This window comes from Manduca sexta, chromosome 23 (genome assembly GCF_014839805.1).
Source record: "Manduca sexta isolate Smith_Timp_Sample1 chromosome 23, JHU_Msex_v1.0, whole genome shotgun sequence".
NCBI classification, from domain to species: Eukaryota; Metazoa; Arthropoda; class Insecta; order Lepidoptera; family Sphingidae; genus Manduca; species Manduca sexta.
The window spans coordinates 13,405,053-13,433,051 of record NC_051137.1 but is presented as its reverse complement, the minus strand read 5'-3'; the positions used below and the strand labels follow the sequence as shown (position 1 = coordinate 13,433,051).

Genomic DNA, 27,999 nt, shown 5'->3' with positions numbered 1-27,999 from the left:
TAAAAGTTATTCAGAGGACAGCAATCTCGCTAAAGCTGCAACAGCCTATTTTGGAGTAGAACAGACTACCGAGATGAATGTCTGTGAGTTTAAAACCCAAGACCACGCTGCCACGCACTTCTGACGTTTCTAAGTGATATGAATCATTGGGAAACCAGCATAATTGAGAAGTTCTGTATAAGAATTTTGAGGGTATGTGAAGTCTGCCAATCCGCGCTAGACCAGCGTATTGGTTTAAGGTTTAACCCCTTTCAGTAATAGAGGAGGCCCGACTTACGTAAACCGGGATGTTCTTTGTGGATATACATCTATTTCCAATTCCAAATCTTTGTGATTGGTTGTATCATAAATCTTTGCATTTTATGTGACATGACTGTAGTATTTAAAAAAATAGTGGTAACCCTAAGACCTAAACAGATTTTGTTAGTCGGAGCGGTACCTACATATCTATTTAATTAATTTCGGTTTTATTTCAATACTCTGTATATTGTTGTTATAAATAAATCAAACCGTAATATTGGCTGGTCATTGACGGCACAAATTCTTCCAGTATTATCCTGCTGCGGTAACAATGGTACATGAATACGATTGAAAATTATTCATATACAATTCTTGGACGTGTAAACAAACACAAGTACATTTATAACATGAGTCAGTAATGTGTTATGCACACATTGGCTATCGTTTAGTGGTTTAGTGTCAAGGAGAGATGCAGGCAGAGGCGCGCGAAGCAGTGCTTATCAGCGAGCGGCTTCCTTCATAATTTACGCGATTTTTACGCAACGGCTGTGCATTGGTAAGTTATGAATTTTATGTTATAACGCAAAAGTTTACTTACTCACTTCCACAATTTGTTTTCTTTTTTGTACATGTGTTAGTAAGAAATTTATTACGTTTTAAAGTGTTCTGGAACCGTTTTAAAGGTGATATCATTCTCTTCTTATAATGTATTGTGTTGCACTTTACTTACCTCTGTTTTGTTATTAAGTGTATTTTTTATGCTTAAGAAGTTGTATTCTGTAGTTTAATTTTATGCTTATTTTTTACCCACAATGTATGTATAAATAAAATCTTGTTTACTACAGAATATAAATAAATATGCTAAAAAGTTGCACACAAAATCAGACTTCACATGCATATCAATAAATATCAATAGATTAGTTGTTGCTGATAAAATTTAAATATTTTATTAAATGCAGGTTCCTTGTCTTATAAAGAAGAATTACTACTCCATATTAAGGTTTTATAACAAAAGGTGATTCACACATAAATATAATTTTGGAGGAAATAAATTTGAATGCAATTTAATCTAGTCAATGTATATCATTTATATTTTTGTCATAAAATAAAATAGAAAAAATAAATAATAATATAGGCCATTTCCATAAAAAAATGTCTTTTTAGTATAAAAATCTATACTTATATCAATTCAAATGCTCCATTCATGTGCTAATTTTCATCCAAAGCTATCCAGCAGTTTCAGTCTACTTCAAACACACCTGTTAACATTTACAAGACCTAGGCGACTACCATTCTGGCATTTCAATAATAAATCTCTTACAGATACTGCATCATGACATACCCTCCTAACCCTCCTGCCCCGCAGAGCATGGGCTCCACCAACACCATGTTTATCACCGCAGTCAGGTTTGACCCCTCGTACTTGAAGACCTTGCCGGGGATTCTCAAGTGTATTGTCATCGTAAGTATTTTATCTTTGAGTGACATATTGACATGTAGGAGATAAAAAAAAATGGATATCTTTGTTGTTTTTATAGCTGATCCAAGTAGTATTATGTAAAAAGTATTATAGTAAGCATCTTAAACTATCATGAACTAAATGATGCTTGTAACTCTACCTATGTTGGGGTTGGTCCCAATTAATTCTGTATAGAGTTTTTCTTAAAATTTTAAGTCTAAAAAAGTATTGCACACATATTTTGAGCACTTTTACAATTTGGTCTTTCCTGACATTTTCTTATGTTATCGCGAATGTCGTTTTATATTTACATTTTTCGAAGACTAGCCTTCATGGTCAAAGGGCGGACCTCGGTGTTAGGCGTACGAAAAGTCAGTTACAATATCTACCTACATTTTATTATTATACTTTTTTTTTAATTAAATCTCAACACTGGTTTGTCCTTCCTCACATTATCATTTGAATAATTAATTACGAGAGATCCTTTCTTAAACAACACCTACAAAACAAAGTTACGAATGTTCCTAAATTTCAAATTTATTATAATATGTTTATGCTAAGCAATGACGAATCGCTGTGAATGAGTCAATAACAGTTTTATGTAGAAGGCAATATTCATTTGTCTATATATGGGCGCAAAATCCGAGCAGATTAGCAGCTGAGCTCTTACACTATGGTTTACATTTCGATCACCACCTTTGATAATTCAATCAAAGCTTACCGCGATTACGTTTAATTGACCTCAAGATCGCACATAAGCGATTGTAAATGGCGTGCGAGGTCAATCAATTGTGATTTAACGAAAATGCTCATGGCTAGGATCAAGGATAGCCCCTCTATAGGACTACAATATGATGTGCAGTCTGTGTAGCCATTTTTGCTTTGCCTATTTCTATCGGTGAGCAGAATCATTAGTTTAAAACGCTGACTGAAATATGACGTCACAGGGGGACAAACGAAAAGCATGTTTGCACCTCTTTGTAATTTAAGAACATTAGGTCGCTTTTGTAACGAGCAGGCAACTTGTCTCTTTACAAAAAAAAAACAATACGAATTAAGTTCACCACGATGAATAATAGATTTTTAAGAAGCCTTAAATGTGAGGGCAGACAGCGTGGGATTTGGGCGAGGACGTTTCATTCCAGCCAGTAAATGGGGCGCGCGATAAACAATAGCCTCGGGAGTGGCATCACGCATAATAATGTTAATGTTACAATAGACTGACCATAGTTACACCGAATCAATACGGATCGTGACTTTCGGTTTTGTTAATGTCATTAGATTTCACTTAATAGCATTGTAAGCACCTACTCATAAATTTACGCGGCTGAATGCAACTCACAAGAATGTAGGGTAGCTATTATGTAAAGATCTTGGACACAATATTCTGGGGAAATAATGTATTTTTTATAATAATAGAAGAGTAACACACATACATAATTAGATGCTTAGGGTGTGTGCACACGACGTTTTTCAAATATACCGACGATTTGCTTCAAACGCGGCCAAACTTACTAACAGCCGTTTTCACTAAACGATCCCGATCTCAATCTTTAATCCGATTCCGAGAATGAACCAATCACATAATTCATTGGTAACCATGTCAAAAAATCTTTGTTCTGATTGGTCCGTTTTTGAGATAGATCGAAAAAAACGATTGCGATCCTTTATGGAAGATGGTGGTATTGTGCGCAGCAATTCGTTTTGAAAACTGACGTATTCAACCCGTTTAAAAATGTGTATAGGCTTTTACTAAACCTTCGGCAAGATAACATTTATTGACTTAAAAGTATACAGCTCAGTATATAAAAAGAAAGAAACGAACAAAATGTTGTTATGTTGAATTAATAAAAATTATTGCCAGTAATCAAACGATACACAAACACCAAACGCGGTGCGATAATTAGCCTTAGGTTTTACCCACGGATTTATCCATCCTTCGATAAAAGATACTAGTACCTACATAATATCCCCTAAGCACATCATGGGGAAGTAATTTAGTGTAACGATATTCTATATCTCGATACTGTAGTAATCTTAAGTGTTTTATTGAACTTTCGTAAAACTAAGGAACGGCAAGATAATATGTTTTAAAAATAAAAAGAAAACTACCAAGCATTTGATTGATTATCGATTTTGTGCGGACAGTTACAACGAGACGATTGAATTATATTTTTATTATGATTTAACTTAATTGAAAAAGGAATTATCGACGGTCCCTACGTAAAGTATCGAAACTGCAAAATTGCATCTTGCAGATTCGATACTAGACGTGAGAACCGTCGTTATGTATTTCCAATACAAATTCCAAGAAGTAGGTAACGTTATTTTTTTTTTATTCTCTCGTTTATGTGCCTGTGTTCTACATTACATTATCACATGCGATATGCCATGTTAGCATGTTCCATCTTCATTCCCAAAGGGGGCAGCTCTACGGTTCATTGTGAAATTAAAAGTTAATTAAAACTAAAAGTATGTTGGTAATTGGCATTTCATGACTTCCGTACACATTATAAAAAAACTCGTTGGTAAAATTGTTCCAAGGTCAATCAGTGATGGCAATGTACTAATAGACTAAATGTGGTATCTTTTGAGTTTTGGATTGCCTTAGTACCTCCAGGTGCAGTGTAGTTACTGCTGGTAAAAAAACAAACTATTTTTTTACGGCAACGTGAACCCGCTGCATCTGATGCTATGTGAAGACACTAGAGTATCGACTATCGACTGACGAGAGATGATTACTCGCCAGATGACACAATTATGGTTGCTTAAAACTGCTGATTCCAGAACGCGACACATTTACGTGTGCCACTACGGAGGTCGCTGTCTAGGCGGATACAAATATTTAAATACCAAATTGAAGTTTAAGGAAAAAATCAGATGTCTAAATATCTATAATTAAATTCTATGCAATACGCCAAGATCCACGACACATTGTGGTTACTAATGTATGTTTAAAACAATGTTAAACAGAGTTTTAGAGAATTATTATCGGGCACATGTGTGTCGTATTTAATCGTGATGTAATTTATTATAATAGCTCTATGTTTTGGAAGGCTATTATCACGAAGGATATTACCGCGGTTCACATTTATTTCACGCTAGACGTTTTAGATAATCATCTATTTTTCATACAATTGAATGACAAGACGAGCTATGAACAATTTATAGTAGACCGAATAATAAAATACTTTAGCTCACTGAGGAAGCGTGTTCTGCTTGGAATATTGTTGTTCTTAACTTTACACAAAAATGTACTGCAATTGATACTAATTAAAGTTTAAAAAATATTAATACCGTTTCATATTTTAATTATCAAGCGTAGCGCTTCAGGTCAGGTGAGTGACTTGTTCAGCTGTAGCATGAATATCTCAAATCAGAACGTCTGTGTTTACATACCGCTGCCTGACTGCTGAAACATAAAATGCGATGGTTTTACCCAGACTCACTGCCGCTAACTGTTACTGTCATCAGGCGAGCACTCGCACATCATACAGTAATTTAAAAACACTGGTCATGGGCCCATATATACAAATGTATGCAGTATGTACAGTTAAGTACGAAACAAATACCATACGGAGTCTGCAAGGGCCCACACAAACCCAAACCCTTCGCTTTGTCCGCAGCTCTTCAATTTCATAGGTTTCGTGTGCGTGCAAGCGTCGGCCTTCTGGTCGAACGGACGCGGCGTGTTCTTCAACATCGTGGCGAACCTCGGCTTCTGGTTCTCCGGGGCGATGCTGCTGTTCTACCTGTTCCACCTGATCGAGAAATACCACAACATCAAGTGGCTGCAAGTGGAGATGGTGGCGTGCGCTGTCATGGTGTTCCTGTATATGATTGCATCTACTATTGTCGTCGCGTTTGGATCCGCTGCGTATTCTGCTGGTGGGGTGAGTGGCTTATTATGGCGGTATTTGGAAGGAGTGCTCTAGACCGCTGCTGGGAACGGGCAACCTCTACTAGGCTCAGAACTTTTTTTTATTGCTTTGGATGAAGAGACGAGCCCGCCGTCCGCCTGATGGTAAGCGATACGAACGCCCATAAACAGCAGAAATACCATCCAACACCTTGAATTACAAAGTATTGTTTAATATTCCACTGCGCTGATCCTGAGACATGAGATGTTAACTATGTCCAGTAGTTACACTGGCTACAGTGTCCTTCAAACCCAGCAGTGACTAGACACTGCTGCTTGGCGGCAGAAATAGACATTGCGGTACAATTGCAAATTTACTAAAAATTAATACTTAACGTGTAATTTATGAAGCTGATGGGCGTTGCATCACTCCATGGACTTTGTAATCTATTGTTCTAAAATATATTTTTCGTCAAATTGCGATCGAATTTTTAGCAAACTATTTTAACACATGTCACACACTTGTTAGCGCTAATTTTGTAAAATGGCACACACACGTTGGTCACACGCGCGGAATGAATGGAACCAAATGAAATGCAAAAAGTTATTGATGTGTTTATGTTGACAAAAATATTAAGAGTTAAAAAATATTAGAAACAACATGAGTTATCAGTGACGTCACGTTTTAATTCGTCTTTCTTTTTTATTACCGTCGTTTCCAATAAACGATCCTAAATCACATTTTTCAATCCATCGCGAACATGGACCAATCAGAACAAAGTTTCTTTTTTGATACTCACAATGAAGTATTTTGATTGGTTTATTCACAGGATCGGATTGAAGATTAAGATTGCGATCGTTTAATGAGAACGGTCCTAAGCTAATAGTGTCAGAGGGATCGAAAATTCTTTGACCCAAATTTTTCAAGAAATTATTTTATTGAAACCCATCTATATCGTAGGACACAGAGTTTCTTGCAAAAATTTATACTTAGAGGCGTCTTGTCATAGGTCGCATTATTCCACATGCTGCAAACGAAGAAATAAAGATCAACCCACTAACAATAATGTATATATAATATAGTAAACAAGTCCTAACAAAGATCTGTTTCCAGAAATTAAGTCATTTGACTTTGTAATACATAATATTATTTCGTTTTCCTTCCTTGAATATAGTACAAGTAATACTTAAAGTGGATTTAGTTCAGTCACTAGGTATTCGTGTAATTCAATTTGTCAATGGTGATATTAAAATATAATTAAAAGGATGCAAATTGAAACTGAATTATTCATATTGGGATTTCGTGATCAGTATAAAACCGTAGTCTGCAATTTGTGTTCGATAAGGCGATACGCAAGCCTCCTATCGGAATATCATTGAAAGTAACACATTCGGCAAAAAGTGAGTTCTGGTTGCCTCTCTGCCTATGCGTTCGTGGGTAAAGTCACGAAAAAAGTGGCGATAGCCTAGTTGGGTATGGAACGGACTGCCGAGATGAATGTCCGCAGGTTCAAATTCTAAGGGTACACACCTCTGATTTTTCTAAAAATAATTATGTGTGTTTTCTTTGTGAATTATCGCTTGCTTTAACGTTGAAGAAAACATCGTAAGGAAACCTGCATATCTGAGAAATTCTCTATAGGAATTTTGAGGGTATGTGAAGTCTACTAATCCGCACTAGGCCAGCGTGGTAGACCTAGGCATATTTCCTCTCATTAGTTAAAGGAGGCCCGTGCCCAGCAGTGGGACAGTATATAATACAGGGCTGATATTATTAATCACTCAGATATTTCTAATATAAAGGAGCGTCTATCCTAGTGATTATAGATTAAGGTCGGTACTTTATAAGGTTCCATAAAGTAAAAGGGCTTGAGTGATTCGTTGCAGGTTTAGGAACAACTGGCATGTGATAAAGGTGAATTCATATCACCACACCATTAACGAGTTTAAGACGCATGAATCATCTCAGTTTCGTCATGCGACCATATTGTTGTTCTACCTTTTCCGTGACGTAATACTTATTTATTGTATTCGCAAGTAAAATATCTTTAGGAAAACATGTTATTCCTATGCAATTTATTAATAAAGTGACAAATAATAAAACCGTGATAAGCTAATTATAGAAAGAACGTTTAAAAGAACTACAAATAAACATACTTGGAAAATAATATTGCTAGTTTTTAAATAATTTCGTTAGGAAACTTGGCTAGTGGTGTAAAAATAATACGAGCAAAATGCTAGGAGCCTTCAGCTAAAGGGAGACCCTGAAGCCAGAACTCTAGGACATTTAGTTTCTGACTGGTGAGGGATGTTAATTCATTCATATTGTGTCAGCTCGCTAAGTTAAAAGATCTCTGCCCACGTCACATCACCTCGCTTCTGTCTTGAGTCTGAGAAGATATCTGTCAGCTGACTAGCTAAAGACTCGATCCTAAAAATTATCTACGAGCCTCAAGGATATAGGTATCACTGAACATGGCTGTAGTAGACAGGGATGTAGACGCGGCGATAGCCAAGTTGGGTGTGGAACAGACTGCCAAGACGAATGTCCGCAGGTTCAAATCCCAAGGGCACACACCTCTGACTTTTCTAAAAACCATGTGTGTATTCTTTGTGAATTTATCGTTCGCTTTAACGGTGAAGGAAACATCGTGAGGAAACCTGCACATCTGAGAAGTTCTCTATAGGAATTTCGAAGGTGTGTGAAGTCTACCAATCCGCACTAGGCCAGCGTGGTGGACTAAGGCCTAATCCCTCTCAGTAGTAGAGGAGGCACGTGCTCAGCAGTGGGCAAGTATATAATATAAGGCTGATATTATTATTATTATTATTATAGACAGGGATATTATGATACTGCGCTTCGTATGCAGTTCCCCTGTCGTGGAGGCTCTGTGCATATCAACTACGTATTTTACGATCTATATTATGGTCATACTAATAGTATAAAGACAGTGACCAAGTTTAATTAGAGTCAATTAAAAAAATAATTTAAATAGGTACGCCATTGTAATAAATAAATAGAATGGAAACATCTGAAGCCCTCGTCCAATGTGCTGGGTTTCGTTGCTATAACGGCCACAATATTTTTTATCGCCAGGTCGATTTGATTTTTATAATTATTTCTTTCCAGTTCTTCGGTTACCTGGCCATGGTGCTCTATGGAGTTGACGCGTTCCTCAAATACAAAGCGTTGAAGGCAGGAGAGCTGCCCCAAGGACAACGGGTGGTCACCAAGCAGGCGCACGTGGTGACGCCACCAGCAATGCCATAGCACGACCTCCATCCGCGGTGGTAGATAAAACAACCAAGGTCGGTGGTAGGAAAACTTGATTAGTTTTGTAACGGAACGAAATTATTTATTGGTCCTACGAACCGGAAAAATGTGCTGCAATTTTTGGATCTATTTATAAGCGTAGCTTGTAGTAAGGTCTTGTAAATCTTGTAAAAATAACCAAAAAGATAAGGACTGTTTAAGTTTATATTGTCTATAGAACAAATAGTATAGAAACACTTTTAAACGCACTTAAATCGATAAATCAATGTACTTAAACCTTATCGATATTATACAATGTTCCTGATTGACAAACGAACATGATTTAATCGAATAGGTAAATTTTGCGACATATCGCGTGAACTCATACTTTAAAATTTCATTAAAAATCGTCTAAATCCTTGAGGATTCATATCCTACAATCTAGACTAGGATTAAGGAGTCCATACCCTAATTTATGAAAGCCACATCATTTTACGTTATATACAACGTTCCATAAAAACGTATTGAAAGGGTTTTATAAATTTAAAAAAAATTAACATGAAAGGTGAGCGATATTACTCCGAAGTACTGGTTTAATTAAAACTTATTTTTAATTGGTTTTATCGGACACCTAGTAATTACTAGTTATAAGGAAATAAATCAAAATATTTCTAGTAAATTGTAACGCTCCCATTACATTGTACTATAACATGATCGTAATTATATTCACGGGGCTATGACGATAAGTAACTTTGAATAGCCGTGCATTTTGAATGTAAGTTTACGTTGATTCAAAGATTAGTTTATAAGTGTAATGGTCTGGCATGGACTCCAGTTGCTAGGTGTTACATTTTTTAGTTTTAAGCGTCCCACTGCGAGCAATTAATTTATTGTTTTGCTTTCTACCCTCCTTATGCCTTTTTGGAAAAAGGCGTAGTGGGTGTCTCAGGCCCACGCTAGGATCTTGCGGACTCACCCCAGAATCCCGCTAGGCTTCTCCTAAGATGTCTATGTAAATCTATTGTTGGTACAGGAGGAAAATAAGTGTGAATGTCGACTATCCAAATTTTAGTTTACGCTCTTATCCTTAGGCCAAATAGCGTTTTTATATTGAAGAATATAAAGAATTTTCAAATGCCCGTGTTTCATACATTTAAAATGCTGAAATCGGGCTTGAATCCGTCGCGGATTTGTCTTCACCTAGAGAGCGGCGTATTTTAAAGTAGGGGCGGCACATTTGCAATCGGCGGACCCCCTTTTTTGCTCCAACAAAATAGGCTCCTGCACGCAGGACGGCATATACTGAGTGCGTTATACTTAAGGGATGTAGATCCAACACTACCTTGAAAATATGTACAGAAAAAGTAATAAAAATGCAGTAAAACTATGTTAAGTCATCAGAACGCTTAGTAGTTAAGTTATTTATTTTTCTATTTTCCGCCTACTTGTATATACTATGTTACTATGTCACCTTAAAGGTATTTCTTATCAGTACCATTTTAAACTATGGTTAGTTTTTTTAGGTACAGTCGACTTCAAATGAATGTATACACGGGAAAAACTTATGTAACCATAATTACTAAATAAATAGAATGGTGTGTTACCTGTTAACATGTATATATAATCATTTGAATTACCGTATACCATACCGCCATTGATATAGAGATTACATTACAATATCTTCACATATTTGACTAGTTTGTATAAAGTGACACATCATGGGTAGAACTAATCACTAACGCCCTCACACTTTATTCTCAAATGTCAAACAGTCCGAGGGGCTCGGACTGCCCTTACCTATCCATAAGGTCCATTATACAAATTTTAGTTGTTGATAATATTCTAAATTTTAGTGAAAATGATAGTGATTTTATTCTAATATTAATAAAAAAAAGTCGTTTATGAAACCATAATTATAATAACTCTTCTCTTTAAAAATAAAACAATAGTATTTTGTTTTATTAACAGTTATTCCAACTAGATTTAAAAAATATTTTTATTTTAAAACTAATTTTCTTTATCTTTCACGAGTGCCACAAACATACTAACTGAGTGTTAAATATATATAATATAAAATTACATAAAGATATTTATTATTAGTATATTTGTTCATTAAGACAATAATGTTATTTAATATTTTAGTTGTTATTTATATTGCCGTATAAATATGTTTAGTATAAAACATCACAATATGTTGAAAAAAACGAGCAAGAGTTTTTAAACCTTGTGTATAATTGACTCATTTCATCTTATCAGTTTAATTATGAATTATTATAAGATATCTTCAGGGACTTAACAATAAAATGTAAAAAAACCTTCATTTCAAATAAATGTTATGTTCCTAAACAATTTTACCGAATACAATAGAGGTGATTGAAAAGTAGGATGTGTTCACTTTTTTTTTTACTTTTGAATAATATCACTCATTTGCTTTCTATAAGATTTCACTGTTTTAATATTTCTACCTATACTTGTGTACTTATATTTAATTACCTAAGTCATTACCGTCTGTATTATAGTATGTAAATATATTTCATGTATAATGAAACGAAATCATATTTAATGTTTTTACTTACACAGGACAGGTTTAGAATTCCTTGAGTCTTAGTTTGTGAAACGATTCCTTAATTTGATCCTTGCAAACAAATGTTTGTAATATTCATAAAGTCTTCATACCGAAATGATAATTGTATTATTATAGTGCATAGGACTATTCATTGTGATTATTTATTGATTTTTTCTAAAAGTTGTATCTAATAGCAGTCCAAATAAGGTTTATAATAATAAGAAATATAAAATGTATGTTTTATAGTAAATGGTGTTTAACATTTTTGTGATATACAAGTATATAAGATTTAATTTATGTAAATATTAACGTTTAACAATATTTTACGATTTATGTAAATCTAATTTAATAAATTTTGCCCGTGTTTAGGCTATGTTAATTTGGAAAAATCAAGTTCAATAATATTTTGATAATTTTGTGTGTGTTAGATTTTTTTTTCAACTGATTATGTTGGACAAACAAAAAGAAATTGTACCAGTGCTTTATAAGTCAATGTTTGTGGAGATCCATTTTTTTACACATCATGTTTTAGGAAACGTAAACAGATTTAGCAATCTAAAGTCGAAAATATTTTTGTTAATTGAGTTGATATTATTTTTAAGATAAAAGTATTTTTATTCTCATTTTTGTAAATATATGCGTAAAAGGCACCCACGTATGTTCGAAAATATGTTTTCTAAAATACAAATTGCAATGAAACAAATTTGATTATAAAATTTCCACGTTTATATGCACTGGTAAAGCTCTTAGCTAGATCGTGATGCGCCGATGAGTATATTAAGATAGGTACAGTCAATCTCAAATAAATGTATATGAGAATAAAAGCCAAACATATAAATTACTAGCGTTTCCCGCGGCTCCGCCCGCGTTATAAAGTTTTTCAGGCTAAAGTTTTCCCTTATGAAAGTAGTAGTTTCCCGGGACCCTATGTTCTTCCCGGGGTCTCAAACTGTCTCCATACCAAATTTCATCTTAATACGTTGGGTAGTTTTGAGTTCAACATGTTCAGGCAGACAGATGCAGCGGGGGACTTTGTTTTATTATATACATATAGCACTCCACGAACAAAGGGCTATCCAACGCAAAAAGAATTTTTCATTTTGGACCGGTAGTTCCTGAGATCAGCCATTACTGCTCCGCTCCTATTGGGTATAGCGTGATGATATATAGCCTATAGCACTCCACGAACAAAGGGATATCCAACGCAAAAAGAATTTTTCAGTTTGGACCGGTAGTTCCTGAGATCAGCCATTACTGCTCCGCTCCTATTGGGTATAGCGTGATGATATATAGCCTATAGCACTCCACGAACAAAGGGCTATCCAACGCAAAAAGAATTTTTCAGTTTGGACCGGTAGTTCCTGAGATCAGCCATTACTGCTCCGCTCCTATTGGGTATAGCGTGATGATATATAGCCTATAGCACTCCACGAACAAAGGGCTATCCAACGCAAAAATAATTTTTCAGTTTGGACCGGTAGTTCCTGAGATTAGCGCGTTCAAACAAACAAACAAACAAACAAACTCTTCAGCTTTATAGAATAGTATAGATAATATAAACATACAAATAAAATTATTTATTGATTAATATGGAATGGTTTTCTTTGAACATAGAGGTACATTAATTTGGCTGCCTGTACCTATGATCAATAAAGAATTTTACAATTATGAATTAAGTCCACAGTACTTAATCTTTGAAAACAGTTATATGTTTTTAAATCTTTCCGTCCAACACCCTGCTTTGCTCATTATTGTGTCAAATGTATTGTAAAATGGGCTATTTCTGATTAATGAAGTGGCATGTTCATAAACATTGTAGGTCAGAATTAGCTCGCACTTTGCTCACTTTAGTCTGTTTTATATTAAAGCAAGAAAATGCATTTTTTAAATATTTTTTAATTATAAATGTATATATTTGTCAAATTTCATATCGTGCTGCAAACATACCACTAAGATTTAAACGTATTTTATTCATAATTATTATCGATACATCGGTAAATATGTTTATAATCGATAAATTTGTCTACAATCGATTATAAGGTGATGTTAACAGTTGTATTGAAACTAAAATTATACCACATTTTGCAATTTTAATATTTTGTATTGAAGAAGTTGATTACAACTATATTGTTATATCCTTGTTGTAATAATAAAACGCTTTAAATGTGTTGTCAGTGTTTTATTTATTTAACAAATCTTTAATAACAACAGGGTACATACAATAGACTGGTGGAAGATAAAGTAGTGGGAGTAATTGTAATAGTACTAACCAAAACTAATGATAGTGACATAAGAGCGATTGACGGATGTGTTTAATATGGTATTATTCTATGGTTGATTTCTTCGGAAATATCGATTGGGATGATTGACAAAGGGATTACAGACTATCCAGTCAACTGCTTACACCTATAAGTGATAAAAAAAATCCTCCACTTTGATTTTTATGTTTAATTTTCAATGTTATTTAAATGTGTGTACGGTTTATTTTCTATTGCATTATTTACTAATTGATATCGTAGTTTATAATTAAAGTATGACTAATATGCTCTTAAGTTCAGTCACGAAAAAAAAAACCATGATGATAAGAACATTGTTTACGAGTAATAGCCATTTTGTGAGAACTATTATCCTTGAAGTCATAACAGTGCGTCACTCGTTTTTTATTTGATCAGCGATTTTAAAATCAATGTCAAGTTACAGATGAATTGAAAATTGTCTCTTTGTTCTTTACTTATAATTGTGCATAATTTATGTCATTTTTAAATTAACTTTTTATGGCTTAACAACCACTAACTGCACTGTATTTTTTATCATTTAAAGATAGTCGTTCATAACATCCGCACTGTTATAATTTCACAGATAAAAAAAATATTTTTTTACTCCCCATGACAGAACATACACAGATTTAAAAATGTTTACATTAATAAATCAACATCTCTACAAACAAAATAGCTATGAAAAGTTTGTGTGTAAGTGTTATAAACAAAAATCTTCCAAAGCTTAATAATAAATCTAAATTACCCTCAACACTACTTTCCACCACACATTTCGCATCGAGATGGCAGTAACAACGTACAGAGCAACAGGCAGCGTGTCGTGAACTTAATAAAAAATATTAGATAAATTCTCGAACCCACTCGCCATTTCGAAGTGAGTCGAGTCTAAAAGAATATCGATAATAATTATTGAGCCCTAACAGTAAAATAAGATATCTTAAAAATGATTTTATTAACATAATAATAAGATAATGTTATAATTCTTGGCTACCATGGTGGGCAAACTTGGATTGATTTAATTTTTTTTTTATTTATTCATTGTGGTACGGAGCTGCCAAGTTTGAACATGTAGGTATGCCTCCGTAAATAATAATTGGGGAAGTCATTACTGGTTAAACCAGACTGAGCCGCATTTGACGACAAAAGCATTAGTGTATTATACTATTTATTACTGTCAAAGTACCTGTACTCTCTTACATAAGTCAAATTGTACCAAAAATAATTTTATACGAAATACGAATGCCATTGACCTTAACTGAAACAGTTTAATTGAAGAAATATATTTTATCAAACTTCTGACTCATGAATTCGACATGTTTTTATCTATTATAGCAAACACAATCAATCTTAAATTTTATCGATTTAACTACCGATTATATAATACAGTTTATAGTACAGGGTGTTATCAAATATTTAGTGTGGATATAACATTATTATACACATAACAAGAAAGTAAGTAAAAAATCATCAAAACAATTTAAGTACTTACAAAATACTTGGAATACTTGTTACAAATAGTTACACTCAGACTTTAAAGTTTAAACAATCAATTATCGAATAGGTGAATATTTCATAAATTTTTTGAAGGCCTTAAATCCACAAAGTATACATTATTGCCAAAATATTTCCAAGACACATTGTAAGTGTAATATTTTAATTATTAAATAATAGTGATTATTTAAAAATATCCTTAATACTAATAATTGAAGCTGGCACAAGAGTGAATGTTACTTACAAAATATTATAAAAATATTAATAAATGCTTTGGGCACTTTAAGGCACTGTTATTTATGCGAACATTTGATCCATTATCAATTTATAATTATCATGATCAATTTTAATTAGACTTATAGTAAACAGTTTACACTTCCATTCATTTAGTTTAATAGTGAAAGTCACAATAATGATAAGATTTCAAATGTTGTAATTATCTTAATAACTAAAGTTATGCGTGTAAGGCAACATCATTGTATAATCATTTTGTATCAAACATATGGAATTATGTAATTTGATTACAGAATATAGTTTGTAAAGATTTATAAAAATGTTATCTTTTAATTAACAACCATGTAAGCAAACGCATTTATCCTACGAATGGAAAGTTGCCAAAGTGTACAATACCACGAAAATGTATAACATTGGAACACTTTTATAACTTCAAATTCGCGTCTTTGGAGCGATGGAAAAGGTCACAAATAGCGCTTGGCGCTTCTAAAAACCGTTTAAAAATAGAAAAAGGTATTAAAATATTCGTTTCCTGTAACTCCATGTTGGAAGATCTGTCAAGAACTTATTAACGAAACATAAAAACGTTCTGCTACACTTAAAGGTATAAAGTACTTTTAGGTGCTTCATTATTTTGTATAGACTGTCACCCAATTTGAAATTAGGCTTATTGAGGTGGTAGACCTCTCTTCCACGCTTTGTATTTAAAATATGCGTCCGCACCGTATGCTATTATTGCGCAAAGGCCGAAAAACTGAAAAGAAAAAAATATTTTTAGAACAGCCTGTATTTGTAACTCAACCATTACTAACTAGATTATTTAAACTGGTCAGATGTAAGTTCTTTACAGTGGTAATTCTTTGATAAATTTTAAATCGACAAATTGAAAACAATTCTTAACTGAATTATTGTATGATTTTCTATTCAAGCTGTATTTACATAATTTATACATGTGAATGACTGTCAAATCAGAACCTATGAAACTAAATACCTTGTAGTTAATACTGTTGCTGGAATAAATGTTAAAATAAAAAACTACTTACCCCAACAGCATACCCAACACTCTCCCCAATTGTAGTTGCAAATATTGAGCAAACGATGTAAGCCAGGCTCATTGCTCCACAGAAGAAGAACTCATACTTGGGCCACGGCCACCTGTCATACTTCTCAACCAGGTGGAAGGTGTAGGACAGCAGGAGGAATACAGTAACCATGTTGCCAATCCAATACACCAGGTTGTAGAATATCGCTGACACCCACGACCATGACACTTTTATGCATATGAAGCCGATTATGTTGCATAGCTGTGGACAATTACATGCTTTATACAATTATATTACAGAATGTGAAGTAAGTTACGACTGGCGTTGCTTTGGGCAATTGGAAAGTATACATAGTTTTGAACACAAATAAGGAGCGGGGAATGTAATTCGAAATTTGAATTGAAATATAATACATTATTAATTTCATACAGATAATTCTATACATATTCTTTTATTATTGAGATGTAAATTTTGTAATAATATTTTATGAAGTCCATAATATATAAATACATAGTTTTAAAATGTAAAAAAAATGTAAATTTTATGAACTGATGCTTCCAAATGTGTCAATGGTTATAAGCAGATTTGGCAGAACTAATTTACAACTAGTTACTTTTATAGAAGAGACCAAATAAATATAAGTGTAGTCATATTATGACAAGTAATCATCCATGAACCATACCAGAATCTTTAACGTACTGATCTTAGTATGTTTATTTCTTTCTGTTAAGTTGGAGGTATTATAAGTATAGTATATATTGTATAAGAGCATTTTTTACTCACCAACTGCACAAGTTGCAATATGCCTGGTAATGTCTTTAGATATCCTCTGTCAAACCTCAACACCTTCTTAGGGGCAGCAGGCTCCGGTGGAGGTGCCTGGTTGTTGTGGAAGTTGTCAAACATTATTACTTAATCTGCAACAATGAGACAAACTCTTATATGTCTGATTGCACTTAGGACATATATTTGTATGAAAAATAATGTTATGATGATGCATAAAAATATTTTAAAACTGATAAATAAAGTTTTTGATAAACATACATGCCAACAATCCAGTTTGTGGTAGGTAATGATTGTATTATCTTAGTCGAACATATTCCAATCTGGCAAAATTCATAACTACGTGCTCTGTTATGGTTTCTAGAGATCAAGGGCCACTGTCGGTTTATTGCTACTATTAATTGGATTAATTAAATGAAATATGCTCCAAAGCCAACCGGTTACGCCTCTGTAGTAAATAATCCTATCTCAACTGTTAAAAAATACTTATAAGGAACTTACAGACGTCGTATGTCTTGAGAATTTACCTGGTTTCCCGCAAATGAAACATGTACAATACTCGATTAATTTTTATTTGCTTTTCCTGTAGTGTTCTTATTTGAATGTTTTCTTTCCGACGATCACAAAAATTAAAATGTGTCAACAAGTTGAACAAGTCAACAAATTACTGTCATGAAATTTGGAAAGTGTCAACTGTCAATTGTCAGTGTCACTTGTAAGTTTTTTTATTAACTTAGCCATGGATCCGTATCCTACAGCCGGTACTTGTCAGTTATCAATTTTGTTTCCACTTATGATTTCATTTTAGCCCCGGATTTTCTTATAAACTGTACCTAAAATTCCTTTAAAAGTTTAACTTATTATACCAAAAATTAAAGAACTGCCATATACATATTCTGGTGACAAAACCAAACCATTCAGATATGTTAAAATATGGCAACATCAGATCCAGGTCAAAGACGTCAAAGTGCGGTTGAAAAGTACTTCCCAGAAAATCGTCTTCGAAAATTATATTTCAGTGTAATTTAGAGCGTGTCGGGTTCTTCATAAATACTGTGAGTGATGTGAATCGCCATAAGCATCACATGCGTGTCGTGACTGGAACATGCGTTCATCGTGAAGAGTGTTCTGTCGGTTAAGACTTACCGGTTCTTCGATCTTGGATACCCTGGTTATCTGCGTGTGGGATGGGAGATAGTGACTGGAGACCGTTTATTTATGGCGGCCTAGCGTCGATAGTGGCGGAGTTCGGTGAGTAAACACTCGTTTTTGTTAAGTAACAGACATAACCTATATTGATTTTTACATTTCTAACCATTGCGGAAAATAAATCTGAAAATATATTTACGTATTTAAAATATATATTTATTTACATTATCGTCATAAATTCCTATAAATTGGAATATTGTTAAATAAATTAATGAAGACATTATAATGTTCATTGTGGGCGAGAAGTCAAATAAAACTTTATTAAATATTGTGACTTCTTATTTCAGGCTACAATATTTTTTATAATGGTTTTAATTTAATCACCATTACCTACATCACTAGACTACTTACTAGAGCTGTAGTGTATATTGTACAGAGAAAAACTACTCATTAGATATCTTAGAAGTAGCCAGTATGCTGATTCAACAGGTTACAATGATTCATTGTACCCTACATTTTTAATATAATATTAACACACTCTTTATGCTTTTTCAACATTTACTACACATTTTTCTCTTGAAGAACTTTTGACTGCATAGGCTATGCCTTTATTAAACTTTATTTACAAAAAATATGATCTAGAAGCCCAGTTTTACTCTAGTTCTACTCACCTAGTTTTCATGCCTGTTCCAAATGGCAAATGGCCAAAATATATATGGGGTCAATAGCATTGTTATAGTTGTGATTAAAGAGTCGATACCATGGATTATTAACTATAAGATTCACATTAATATTTTTCTAATGAATTTGTTGATAAAGTAATAAATATTTACCTATGGCAGGCATCCTCTGCATAGCAATGGTTATAATTCGTTTGATTTTTATTGTAATTATGAATGCTACGGTGACACTGTTTGTCTGTATTATTTTGCCCCAATTAGAAAGGAGTTAAGTCGAATGTCTGTATTTTTTTTTGTACGAGCTATAGGTAAAGACATATTGTGACAAAAAAATTATAACAATCATATTAGCATTATTATTTTATTTAGATCTAAAGAACTTTTAATTCTGATATTATTCCTATTCAAGGTTTCTTTTTAACATTTTTATTTCATTTTTGTTTTAATTTTCACCTGGCTAAAGATTTTCTTTAAATATATTGATTGGCTGAATTGTGGTGAACATGATACAACTGATTACAACAAATTGGAATTAGATTAGAATGACTTTTATGAGTGTATACAACCTATCTTAGGAAGGCATTCAATGTTTAAATTTCAAATGTGTGTTCTATTTCTAATGATTCAACTATGGAATCGGTAAACTTATAAATAAAGTGATGGAAAAATTTCATTTTCATAACAAAATTCATAATAATTAAACCAATTTATAAATAAAGTATAATAATGTAAAAAGCAAAAAAGTCTAATAATGTAAAGCGGCGATAGCCTAGTAAGCGGCGATAGCCTAGTTGGGTGTGGAACGGACTGCCAAGACGAATGTCTGCAGGTTCAAATTCTAAGGGCACACACCTCTGACTTTTCTAAAATCATGTGTGTATTCTTTGTGAATTTATCGTTCGCTTTAACGGTGAAGGTAAACAGCGTGAGGAAACCTGCACATCTGAGAAGTTCTCTATAGCAATTTCGAAGGTGTGTGAAGTCTACCAATCCGCACTAGGCCAGCGTGGTGGACTAAGGCCTAATCCCTCTCAGTAGTAGAGGATGCCCGTGCTCAGCAGTGGGCAAGTATATAATACAGGGCGGACATTATTATTATAATAATGTAAATATTGTCCTAGAGATAAAAATCTTAGATCAAAGATACAGAAGTCTGGCAATTACAAATAAATACATAACCAATTGTTCTCTATATTTGTTGCTTAGATACAATCGCCTATATTATTGTTATGTTATTTTTGTTAAGAATTTTAAATATGTTAATTATATATTTTAACAAAATATTGTTACAGGCACATTCCCAATAGACACAACGAAAACACGTCTGCAGATCCAAGGTCAGAAGATAGACCCTCGCCATGTGCAGCTCAGGTACACGGGGATGGTGGACTGCTTCGTCAAGACCTCGCAGCAGGAGGGCGTCAAGGCACTGTATTGTGGGTGAGGATCGTCAGTTATGATAAAACTTTAAAGTACTAAAAATTGAGAAGCTAATTTCAGTTTGATTCATATAGGGAAACAAATAAACATGATATTAGCCCTCAACATTCAACCATATAGTATTGTTCTTACTTACTATCCTTCTGTAGGGACCAATGAGCATCTACTGCACATGTTTTTCATCCCACAAAATACAATTTCAAAATAATTAATTATGTCTGATAAAAAAATATTTCTTCTGGAATTTAAGATAAAATCCACAACTTATCAGCTTCTCGTTAAATAAGGCTACGAGTAATGCTATTTTTATCTCCTTCAAACATCGCTTAGGATGGAGATTCTTCTGTCTAGTTTGGAAAAGTTTCCGTAATACAGTCCAAAAAATCGTTTCTCACGTACGCGAAAGATTATGCCCGTTCATTGTAACCTTTATCAGAATATTACCAATCAAAAGGTGTAGATTTTTGATAATCCAGTTCATTTTAAGTGCTAAAGTCTGCTCATGATAATTTTCGATAAATCTTGTGGCTCGCCAACCACGTGCCAGTCTTTTAAGTTACTGCAGTGAATTTATATGAAACTCAAAAAAGACGGCATATAGAGCGGCCTTAATTATTGTTAGTTCGCTACGACTACGCGCATCTATAATCGTTGATGTCTCATCCTCTCCTAGTGACCGTCCTGAGCTGAGGTTCGTAACCAGTTAGTGGATGCCCTCAGCATGGTTGTTTAATTTTCAAGGGTTGCGAATGCCTAGAGCACTCATCCAATAGTTCGGTGTATTTGTATATCCCTGCCCTTGCTAGGCTAACAAACGTAATTTCATGCTAAAAAAAGTTAGTAGATGCCAGGCGGTAAGTCGCACTTACAAAAATAATAAAAAAAAAAACTGCTTTATTCATTACGTAGGCGAACATAGTTGCACTTATGATAAGTCAAGGTACATAATAATAGCTTATATAAATAAAGACAATTTATATTGAAAATAAAAAAAAAGAAAAATATAGATAATATCGTCAAACGACTCCATGCATAGTTTATTAGTATTTAAAAGGTATAAAGACATCCTGTGGCTCACACCCCCCAAGATGTTTTGTCTACACACGGATCAGCCATTATCGTCAGCTGATCGACCTCTGCACCCAAACAATTGACGTCTTACGCAACCACCCACGCACTTTATGAATGATATGTTTATCATCTTATCGCCACTGAACAAAACACAATTGCCAGTGAAAACATGTTTGTATTGGGATTAATGTAATATATCACGCGATTTCATCTTATTGTTAGATGCTTTTTTATTTTGGTTTTTAACTTGTTAGTAATCAATCTTAATTGCTAATATTAGATTTACCCCGCAAGTCGCAACTGTCCCTGCGTTAAAATTCTTTACAGGGATAAAAAGTTTCTATTTTATATTTTATAGAAAATGGCCGCAAACGAGCCGCTCGTCTGGTGATAAACGAATTATGAACTTTTAATTATAAAGCACTGTATATCACTAAAGTATGAGGATTACTATGAGTAGGACTTTTTTGTGGAGGCACGCGGGGGTACGCAGTGCCCTCAAATGAAATTTCGAAAATATCGAAAAAAAAAATCTATTAAGAAGTACAGGAAAGGGAGGGGGGGGGGGGATGTCTTAAATTGTGGCTTTACAACTTTCAAGAATTCGCGTGTCTCCAAAAAAGAAGTGACAAAAAAGGTCTGACTATGAGTAATCAAAGATCGTACTTCAGAGTGCTATAGTATTATCAAAATTTTTAATTAGCAAAATAACATTTCTCTTGGCACGCTCGTCTCACAAACTAGGATGATCGCACGAAAATAGGTTTTGTCTTAAAAACACCATGTGTTGTTAGATAGTTACACTCGTTGGCAAACAATCAAGATGCTTAACTGTGATTCATGCGTAAAATTACGCGGGAAAACAGTTTTTTAATTAACTTTATTACGTTAAAGAAATTAATTTATACAGCCAATCCGCAATGTTTTTTTATAAAAGACATTTATTTATCTCAAAAAATAAACCTTTGAATAGATAGTATTATAAATGTATTTTATTAGTATTTATGATGTTATTGTTTACCGATGTCGCTTAGGTTATTTTGAACATGTAGGGGTCGTATGGAATAATGTTTGCTAACTGCGTAATTGTTTCGTTTGGCCACGTTTGTTGTTTTTGCAAAGTATGAGGTTCGGATATACACAAACAACCTATATTTGATTCAATAGTAAACAATAAAATAATCATTGATCGGACAAAAATAAACTTAATATTTTTTTATTGGCTTTTAAAATATAATACAGGGGCATGTTGATTGGTTCGTAAGTCTTAAGTTGCAATATCAAAGACCTACTTAAAAACTTAAAACAAAAAATAAGTAAATACTCTAACTTTACTTATTTTTAAAATAATTTTAATAAACTTCCGACATACTTTGCTAATTATAAATGCAAGAATAAAATTTGTTGCTCCAACAATGTTCAAGGATCGAGTAGAAAAAATAAATAGAATAAATTTACTGTCGGTTGGAAACATCGTACTCACTGATGATAATGAAACGCGAACTAAGCATTAAGTATAGTGTTATCTCTAAGCGTTGTAATTACGCTAATGGATTTAAAGAACTATGTTCAATAAAATATAAGTCCTTCAGATTATTTTTCATTTGTATAATACTAATTTTATGTCCATCTTGAAAATTACAATTGTCTACACCCTGATTACTATTTAAGATGTTTGTGCAATACAGCTTATATAATGTTACCACTCTATGTTCACATATTTCTGATCAATTAATTACTGACAGCGGTGATAGCCTGGTTGGGCGTGGAACGGACTGCTCAGACGAATGTCCGCAAATTCGAAACCCAAGGGCACACACCTCTGACTTTTCTATAATGATATGTGTATTCTTTGTGTATTATCGCTTGCTTTGACGGTGAATGAAAACATCGTGAGGAAACCTGCATACCTGAGAAATTCTCTTTAGGTATTTTGAGGGTGTGTGAAGTCTACTAATACACACTAGGCCAGTGTGGTGGACTAAGGCCTAATCCTTTTTAGTAGTAGAGGCCCATGCCCAGCAGTGGGACAGTATATAATACAGGGCTGGTATAGATATTATTTATTTACTATTCCAAAACAGCCAGTCGCGTCAATTTTCATGATGCATTTTATTCTTACTTTTCGAAACGTATTATTTATTAATCTCTCATTTGTTCAGTATCTGGCCGGCAGTCCTGCGTCAGGCGACATACGGCACGATAAAGTTCGGCACGTACTACTCGCTGAAGAAGGCCCTCGCGAAGCATCGCGCTGATGGCGGGTCTAAGGAGCATCTCCCTACGAACACGTTCTGCGCGGCGTTCGCTGGCGGGCTGTCCAGCGCCATCGCCAACCCAACAGACGTGCTCAAAGTCAGGATGCAGGTGATACATTTTTATCAGTGTAATTATAATATAGAATGAATTTAATGTGTTATTTTGTCCTTCGTTATCTTATCTTAATGTCAATGTTATTCTAAATTCGGTGTTCGTCATTCACGGTTCATGATTTTGACTGTTTTTCTATGTTACAATGGATACTGTTTTATTTATATTTTAGTTTAGAAATTTAAATTAGGAAATTTTAATATTATCAGCACTGATCTAAATAATCTTATTCTTAAACTTTAAAAATCTCACTGACTGTTCCCAGGTGTTATTTATTTATTTATTTGAACAGCCAACAAAACATATACCTTAAATAGTTGTTTTTTCAACAATTTAGTAAGTAATTGCTGCAGTGCCGTTTTAATTACAAGCTGTCACAGCATGAACATATTAATATATAACAATAAACAATTGGCTGCATCATAAGTGCAGTAAATTTTGAATATAGGACTGAATATAAAACAAGGTTTAGGTTTCAACAAGCGAGTAGAATATTTTCTTTTTGAAGATAGGAAGCGAGTTATTAAATATGTCAATACAATCAGACTTTTCTACAATTCGGTTATATAACCTAGATAAGCGAGGGACAGGCGAGTGGCTACCAAGGTTTGTTCTGCTGAATCTACAATTAAATAAGGATTTTAGTTGGTATATTAACCCATTTACCGGTGGAATGTTTGCCGGCAAACATGACAGCTCCATGACATTACGTGTGTCACGGGAATATAACCTTATTACATACTACATAATAAGGTTATTTTTCCGTGACACGCGTAATGTTTGCCGGCAAACATTCCGATGCTAAATGGGTAAAGAGAGATGTGGGTGCAGGTGGGCGACGAGAAGCGCAACCTGGTGCGGTGCTTCGTGGAGATCCAGCGGCTGGAGGGCTGGCGCGGGCTGTGGCGCGGCGTGGGGCCCACGTCGCAGCGCGCGGCCGTGATCGCGGCGGTGGAGCTGCCCGCCTACGACGCGTGCAAGAAGCGCCTGACGCCGGCGCTGGGCGACTCGCCGCTCAACCACCTCGCCTCCAGCGCGCTCGCCAGCCTCGGCAGCGCCGTCGCCAGCACGCCGCTCGACGTCGTGCGGGTGCGTACCACTTGCCACTACCCACGAACAATACCTATACACACACCGCGAGCGGCGATAGCTTAGTTGGTTGTGGAACGGACTGCCAAGACGAATGTCTGCAGGTTCAAATCCCAAGGACACACACCTCAGACTTTTCTAAAATCATGTGTGTATTCTTTGCAAATTTATCGTTCGCTTTAACGGTGAAGGAAAACACCGTGAGGAAACCTGCACATCTGAGAAGTTCTCTATAGGAATTTCGAAGGTGTGTGAAGTCTACCAATCCGCACTAGGCCAGCGTGGTGGACTAAGGCCTAATCCCTCTCAGTAGTAGAGGAGGCCCGTGCTCAGCAGTGGGCAAGTATATAATACAGGGCTGATATTATTATTATTACACACACCAACAATTTACTTCCATTTATCACCCCTTTTTGAAACCATAAATTTGACTTTGTTATATACGTAGGTATAAGTATAGCGTGCTGCATACGCGCCCCTGTCGATGCACTAATAAATCAGTGCGCTACGAGACAACTTTCATTCCACGCCTGTTGACAATGCTCCTTTCACACTTAACGAAAAAAAAATAGGTTTCGATGTGGTATATAATGACTAACAGTATACACGATTGTTTGTTTCAGACGAGGCTAATGAACCAAAGAAAAGTGAAGGATCACATAGCGAAACCGAACGAGAGGATATACAAGGGGACCGTCGACTGCTTCTTACAGGTAAGCGTTTACTACACAACTGTACCTTGCATTGTGCTAAGACTCGCGTATCGATAAACCAGCCTTACCAGGCCACTATATAGTGATGTATTACAGTACGACTACAGTGCTGAAGTCTCCGGTTCGACCCCCAGATTGAGAAAAATGATATTGTTGTTCGATATGGTGATAGGTTCGGCCCCTATCATCATTGGACGGAATATACACGGAAAGTGCGTGCATGAGTTTCACCTCTACCTACCCCTACGGGGATAAAAGGCGTGAGAGTGAGTCTCAGACACTCGCCAAAGAAACACAAACGTAGTGCTTTACTGGTTTTTTATTTCACACCGTAAGTGTGGTGGTTATTAACAATCGGACACTAATCCACCAGCCAACACGCGACAGTGTCAGTACAATGAATACAAATAACTATAATTCCATCGCACCTGTCCCTGCAGACGGTGCGCAACGAAGGTTTCCTGGCGCTGTACAAGGGTTTCGTGCCGACGTGGCTGCGCATGGGCCCCTGGAACATCATCTTCTTCATCACGTACGAGCAGCTCAAGCAGATGTACTAGGTGCACCGACATGCGCACGCGCCGCGCCCACGCGCCGGGACACAACCAGGTACGTACACTATACAGGGTGACGGCGAAAAGCGATACATATTTAAAAAGGTTTTGATGGAATTCTAATATAAACAAATATTAAAGAATATTATATTCTTTGCGTAATTTTTAGTGATAAAATTCCACTCTCATGTCTTGTAAATGATGGAGAAATAGAATTTTAATTTTAAATGACTTATATAATATTTTATTTTAAAAAATATTACAATTAAAAATTAACCTTCTTTTGCAAAGAGAACGAATCACAAAATATCAAATACCATATTATACAATGTTCATAGCAGTTTACTTTTTCAGATTCGTGTTCGAGCAGTGAGATGTAGATTGTCAGGTGGGAACCGACGAGCTTGTAGTATGTAGTGGACACTATAGTTGACTGTTAACTTATTGATATATTTCTCGCCACTTTCTCGCAGTAGTGTATTCAATTCTGGTAATCCTGGCGAAGAATAAAATGCTGCGTTGTAATATGTACTATCGCAAATAAATCAACGTTCAGCGTTAGCGACGCTGTTAATCTACATGAAAGGAGTTTTAAAATACTTAAAACTATTTTTGGGTTTTGCCGTCGCAAATAAAAAATGTTGAGACATCAAAATAATAACGGTAAACTTACCTATATTTGAAAATATATAATACATGTTACTATGGAATATTCGAAAATATTCATACATGGATTTTAATGTATACTTCGTAGTTGATCAAGAATCATACAAAACCAACTTAAGAATAAGCTACTGGCGCCCACCGCGTGGCCTATGTAGAAACTCAAGCAAAAAGAAACACAATACCGACTATATAAAGTAGTAATTCGGTTGTTCGATGCTTAAATGTGTTGTATATAAGTTACTTTATTAGCAAAATTATTATTTAATATTTTAGTGAAATTATTTCTTCTAACAGTGCAATTGTCTTTTCTATTTGTTGTTATCTGTATCTTCTAATAAAAGAAAAAAGATACTGAAAAGTGTACTCTAAAGTTAAGTAGATATGTACTAAATTGCAAAAACTCCCGAGAAATAGTGAATAGCGTACGTACTTGTAGATTTTATGTAATTCCGCTACACGATACGGTCGGGCTCGCTGTTTCAAAATGGGACGGTAAAGGATGTTTATAAGCTAAAGTATTCAGAACCTTATTCTAATAACATAAGATTGTATATTAACCCCCTAATTCATAAACGTTATTTATCTAAGGACGGAGCATTGCTGTGATAACAAGTTTTTTCTCAGTGCTGACGGCATGGCCGCCTTCGCAGTGCGTAGACATAGGGCCGTTGTGATTGGCTCATATTGAGATACAACTTGAATCTAGTTGGCTGTCAGATGAACAAAGCTGAGAAACAGCAAGCTGTCAGATAAAGCTGAGAAACAGACTTGTTATCACAGCAATGCTCCGTCCTTAGATAAATAACGTCTATGAATAAGGGGGTAAGTCGATACCAGCCGCGACAAAGTTGACTTCATTTTCGATGAATTTGCATTTCTGTCTTGAAACTTAGTTTTACAGTGGCAAGTATTAACTCCACTTTTAGATGTTCATATTTCAGATCATTTTGAATTTGTAGTATTTTTGGGTGTTGTGTACCTTAACAGTTTAGAAATTCAGATTAAAATAGTATTGTTAGAGCTGTTAGTGTAACTCGCTCCCCCCTCATGGTCACGACCCCCT

General features: G+C 34.7%; 3 protein-coding genes across 4 annotated transcripts; 2 read left to right on the top strand and 1 right to left on the bottom strand.

Moving 5' to 3' along the window:
* The first annotated feature begins 193 nt into the window (after positions 1–193).
* Positions 194–10,294, top strand: LOC115445333 (CKLF-like MARVEL transmembrane domain-containing protein 4). Its single transcript, XM_030171560.2, has 4 exons — positions 194–796; positions 1,564–1,702; positions 5,326–5,592; positions 8,689–10,294. The coding sequence occupies exons 2-4, from the start codon at positions 1,574–1,576 to the stop codon at positions 8,827–8,829; spliced, it is 537 nt and encodes a 178-aa protein (XP_030027420.1). The 5' UTR covers positions 194–796; positions 1,564–1,573; the 3' UTR covers positions 8,830–10,294.
* Positions 10,295–13,541: 3,247 nt separating this feature from the next.
* On the bottom strand, positions 13,542–17,891 carry LOC115445335 (CKLF-like MARVEL transmembrane domain-containing protein 5). Of its 2 annotated transcripts, none has more exons than XM_030171564.2 (4): positions 17,706–17,891; positions 17,205–17,338; positions 16,422–16,682; positions 13,542–16,132 (listed from the first exon to the last, which is right to left on the bottom strand). In XM_030171564.2, the coding sequence occupies exons 2-4, from the start codon at positions 17,325–17,327 to the stop codon at positions 16,046–16,048; spliced, it is 471 nt and encodes a 156-aa protein (XP_030027424.1). In that variant the 5' UTR covers positions 17,328–17,338; positions 17,706–17,891; the 3' UTR covers positions 13,542–16,045. The 2 variants fall into 2 exon arrangements, with proteins under 2 accessions (XP_030027424.1, XP_030027425.1); XM_030171565.2 differs by having other exon boundaries at positions 17,732–17,890.
* Positions 17,892–18,159: 268 nt separating this feature from the next.
* Positions 18,160–27,190, top strand: LOC115445357 (mitochondrial uncoupling protein Bmcp). The gene is made up of 7 exons (XM_030171592.2): positions 18,160–18,455; positions 20,326–20,473; positions 23,707–23,911; positions 24,746–25,003; positions 25,627–25,716; positions 26,157–26,325; positions 26,625–27,190. Exons 1-6 carry the CDS (start codon positions 18,392–18,394, stop codon positions 26,274–26,276), a joined length of 885 nt encoding a protein of 294 aa, XP_030027452.1. The 5' UTR covers positions 18,160–18,391; the 3' UTR covers positions 26,277–26,325; positions 26,625–27,190.
* The last annotated feature ends 809 nt before the right edge of the window (positions 27,191–27,999 follow it).

What these genes read in the sequence shown, in the direction of transcription:
- LOC115445333 (XM_030171560.2), top strand. Translation starts at nt 1,574, where the DNA reads ATGACATACCCTCCTAACCCTCCTGCCCCGCAGAGCATGGGCTCCACC. An exon ending in TTCTCAAGTGTATTGTCATC is followed by an intron (nt 1,703 to 5,325) that starts GTAAGTATTTTA and finishes CTTTGTCCGCAG; the next exon opens with CTCTTCAATTTCATAGGTTT. An exon ending in CTGCGTATTCTGCTGGTGGG is followed by an intron (nt 5,593 to 8,688) that starts GTGAGTGGCTTA and finishes ATTTCTTTCCAG; the next exon opens with TTCTTCGGTTACCTGGCCAT.
- LOC115445335 (XM_030171564.2), bottom strand. Translation starts at nt 17,327, where the DNA reads ATGTTTGACAACTTCCACAACAACCAGGCACCTCCACCGGAGCCTGCT. An exon ending in TATTGCAACTTGTGCAGTTG is followed by an intron (nt 16,683 to 17,204) that starts GTGAGTAAAAAA and finishes AATTGTCCACAG; the next exon opens with CTATGCAACATAATCGGCTT. An exon ending in GTGTTGGGTATGCTGTTGGG is followed by an intron (nt 16,133 to 16,421) that starts GTAAGTAGTTTT and finishes TTTTCTTTTCAG; the next exon opens with TTTTTCGGCCTTTGCGCAAT.
- LOC115445357 (XM_030171592.2), top strand. Translation starts at nt 18,392, where the DNA reads ATGGGAGATAGTGACTGGAGACCGTTTATTTATGGCGGCCTAGCGTCG. An exon ending in GTCGATAGTGGCGGAGTTCG is followed by an intron (nt 18,456 to 20,325) that starts GTGAGTAAACAC and finishes ATATTGTTACAG; the next exon opens with GCACATTCCCAATAGACACA. An exon ending in GTCAAGGCACTGTATTGTGG is followed by an intron (nt 20,474 to 23,706) that starts GTGAGGATCGTC and finishes TCATTTGTTCAG; the next exon opens with TATCTGGCCGGCAGTCCTGC.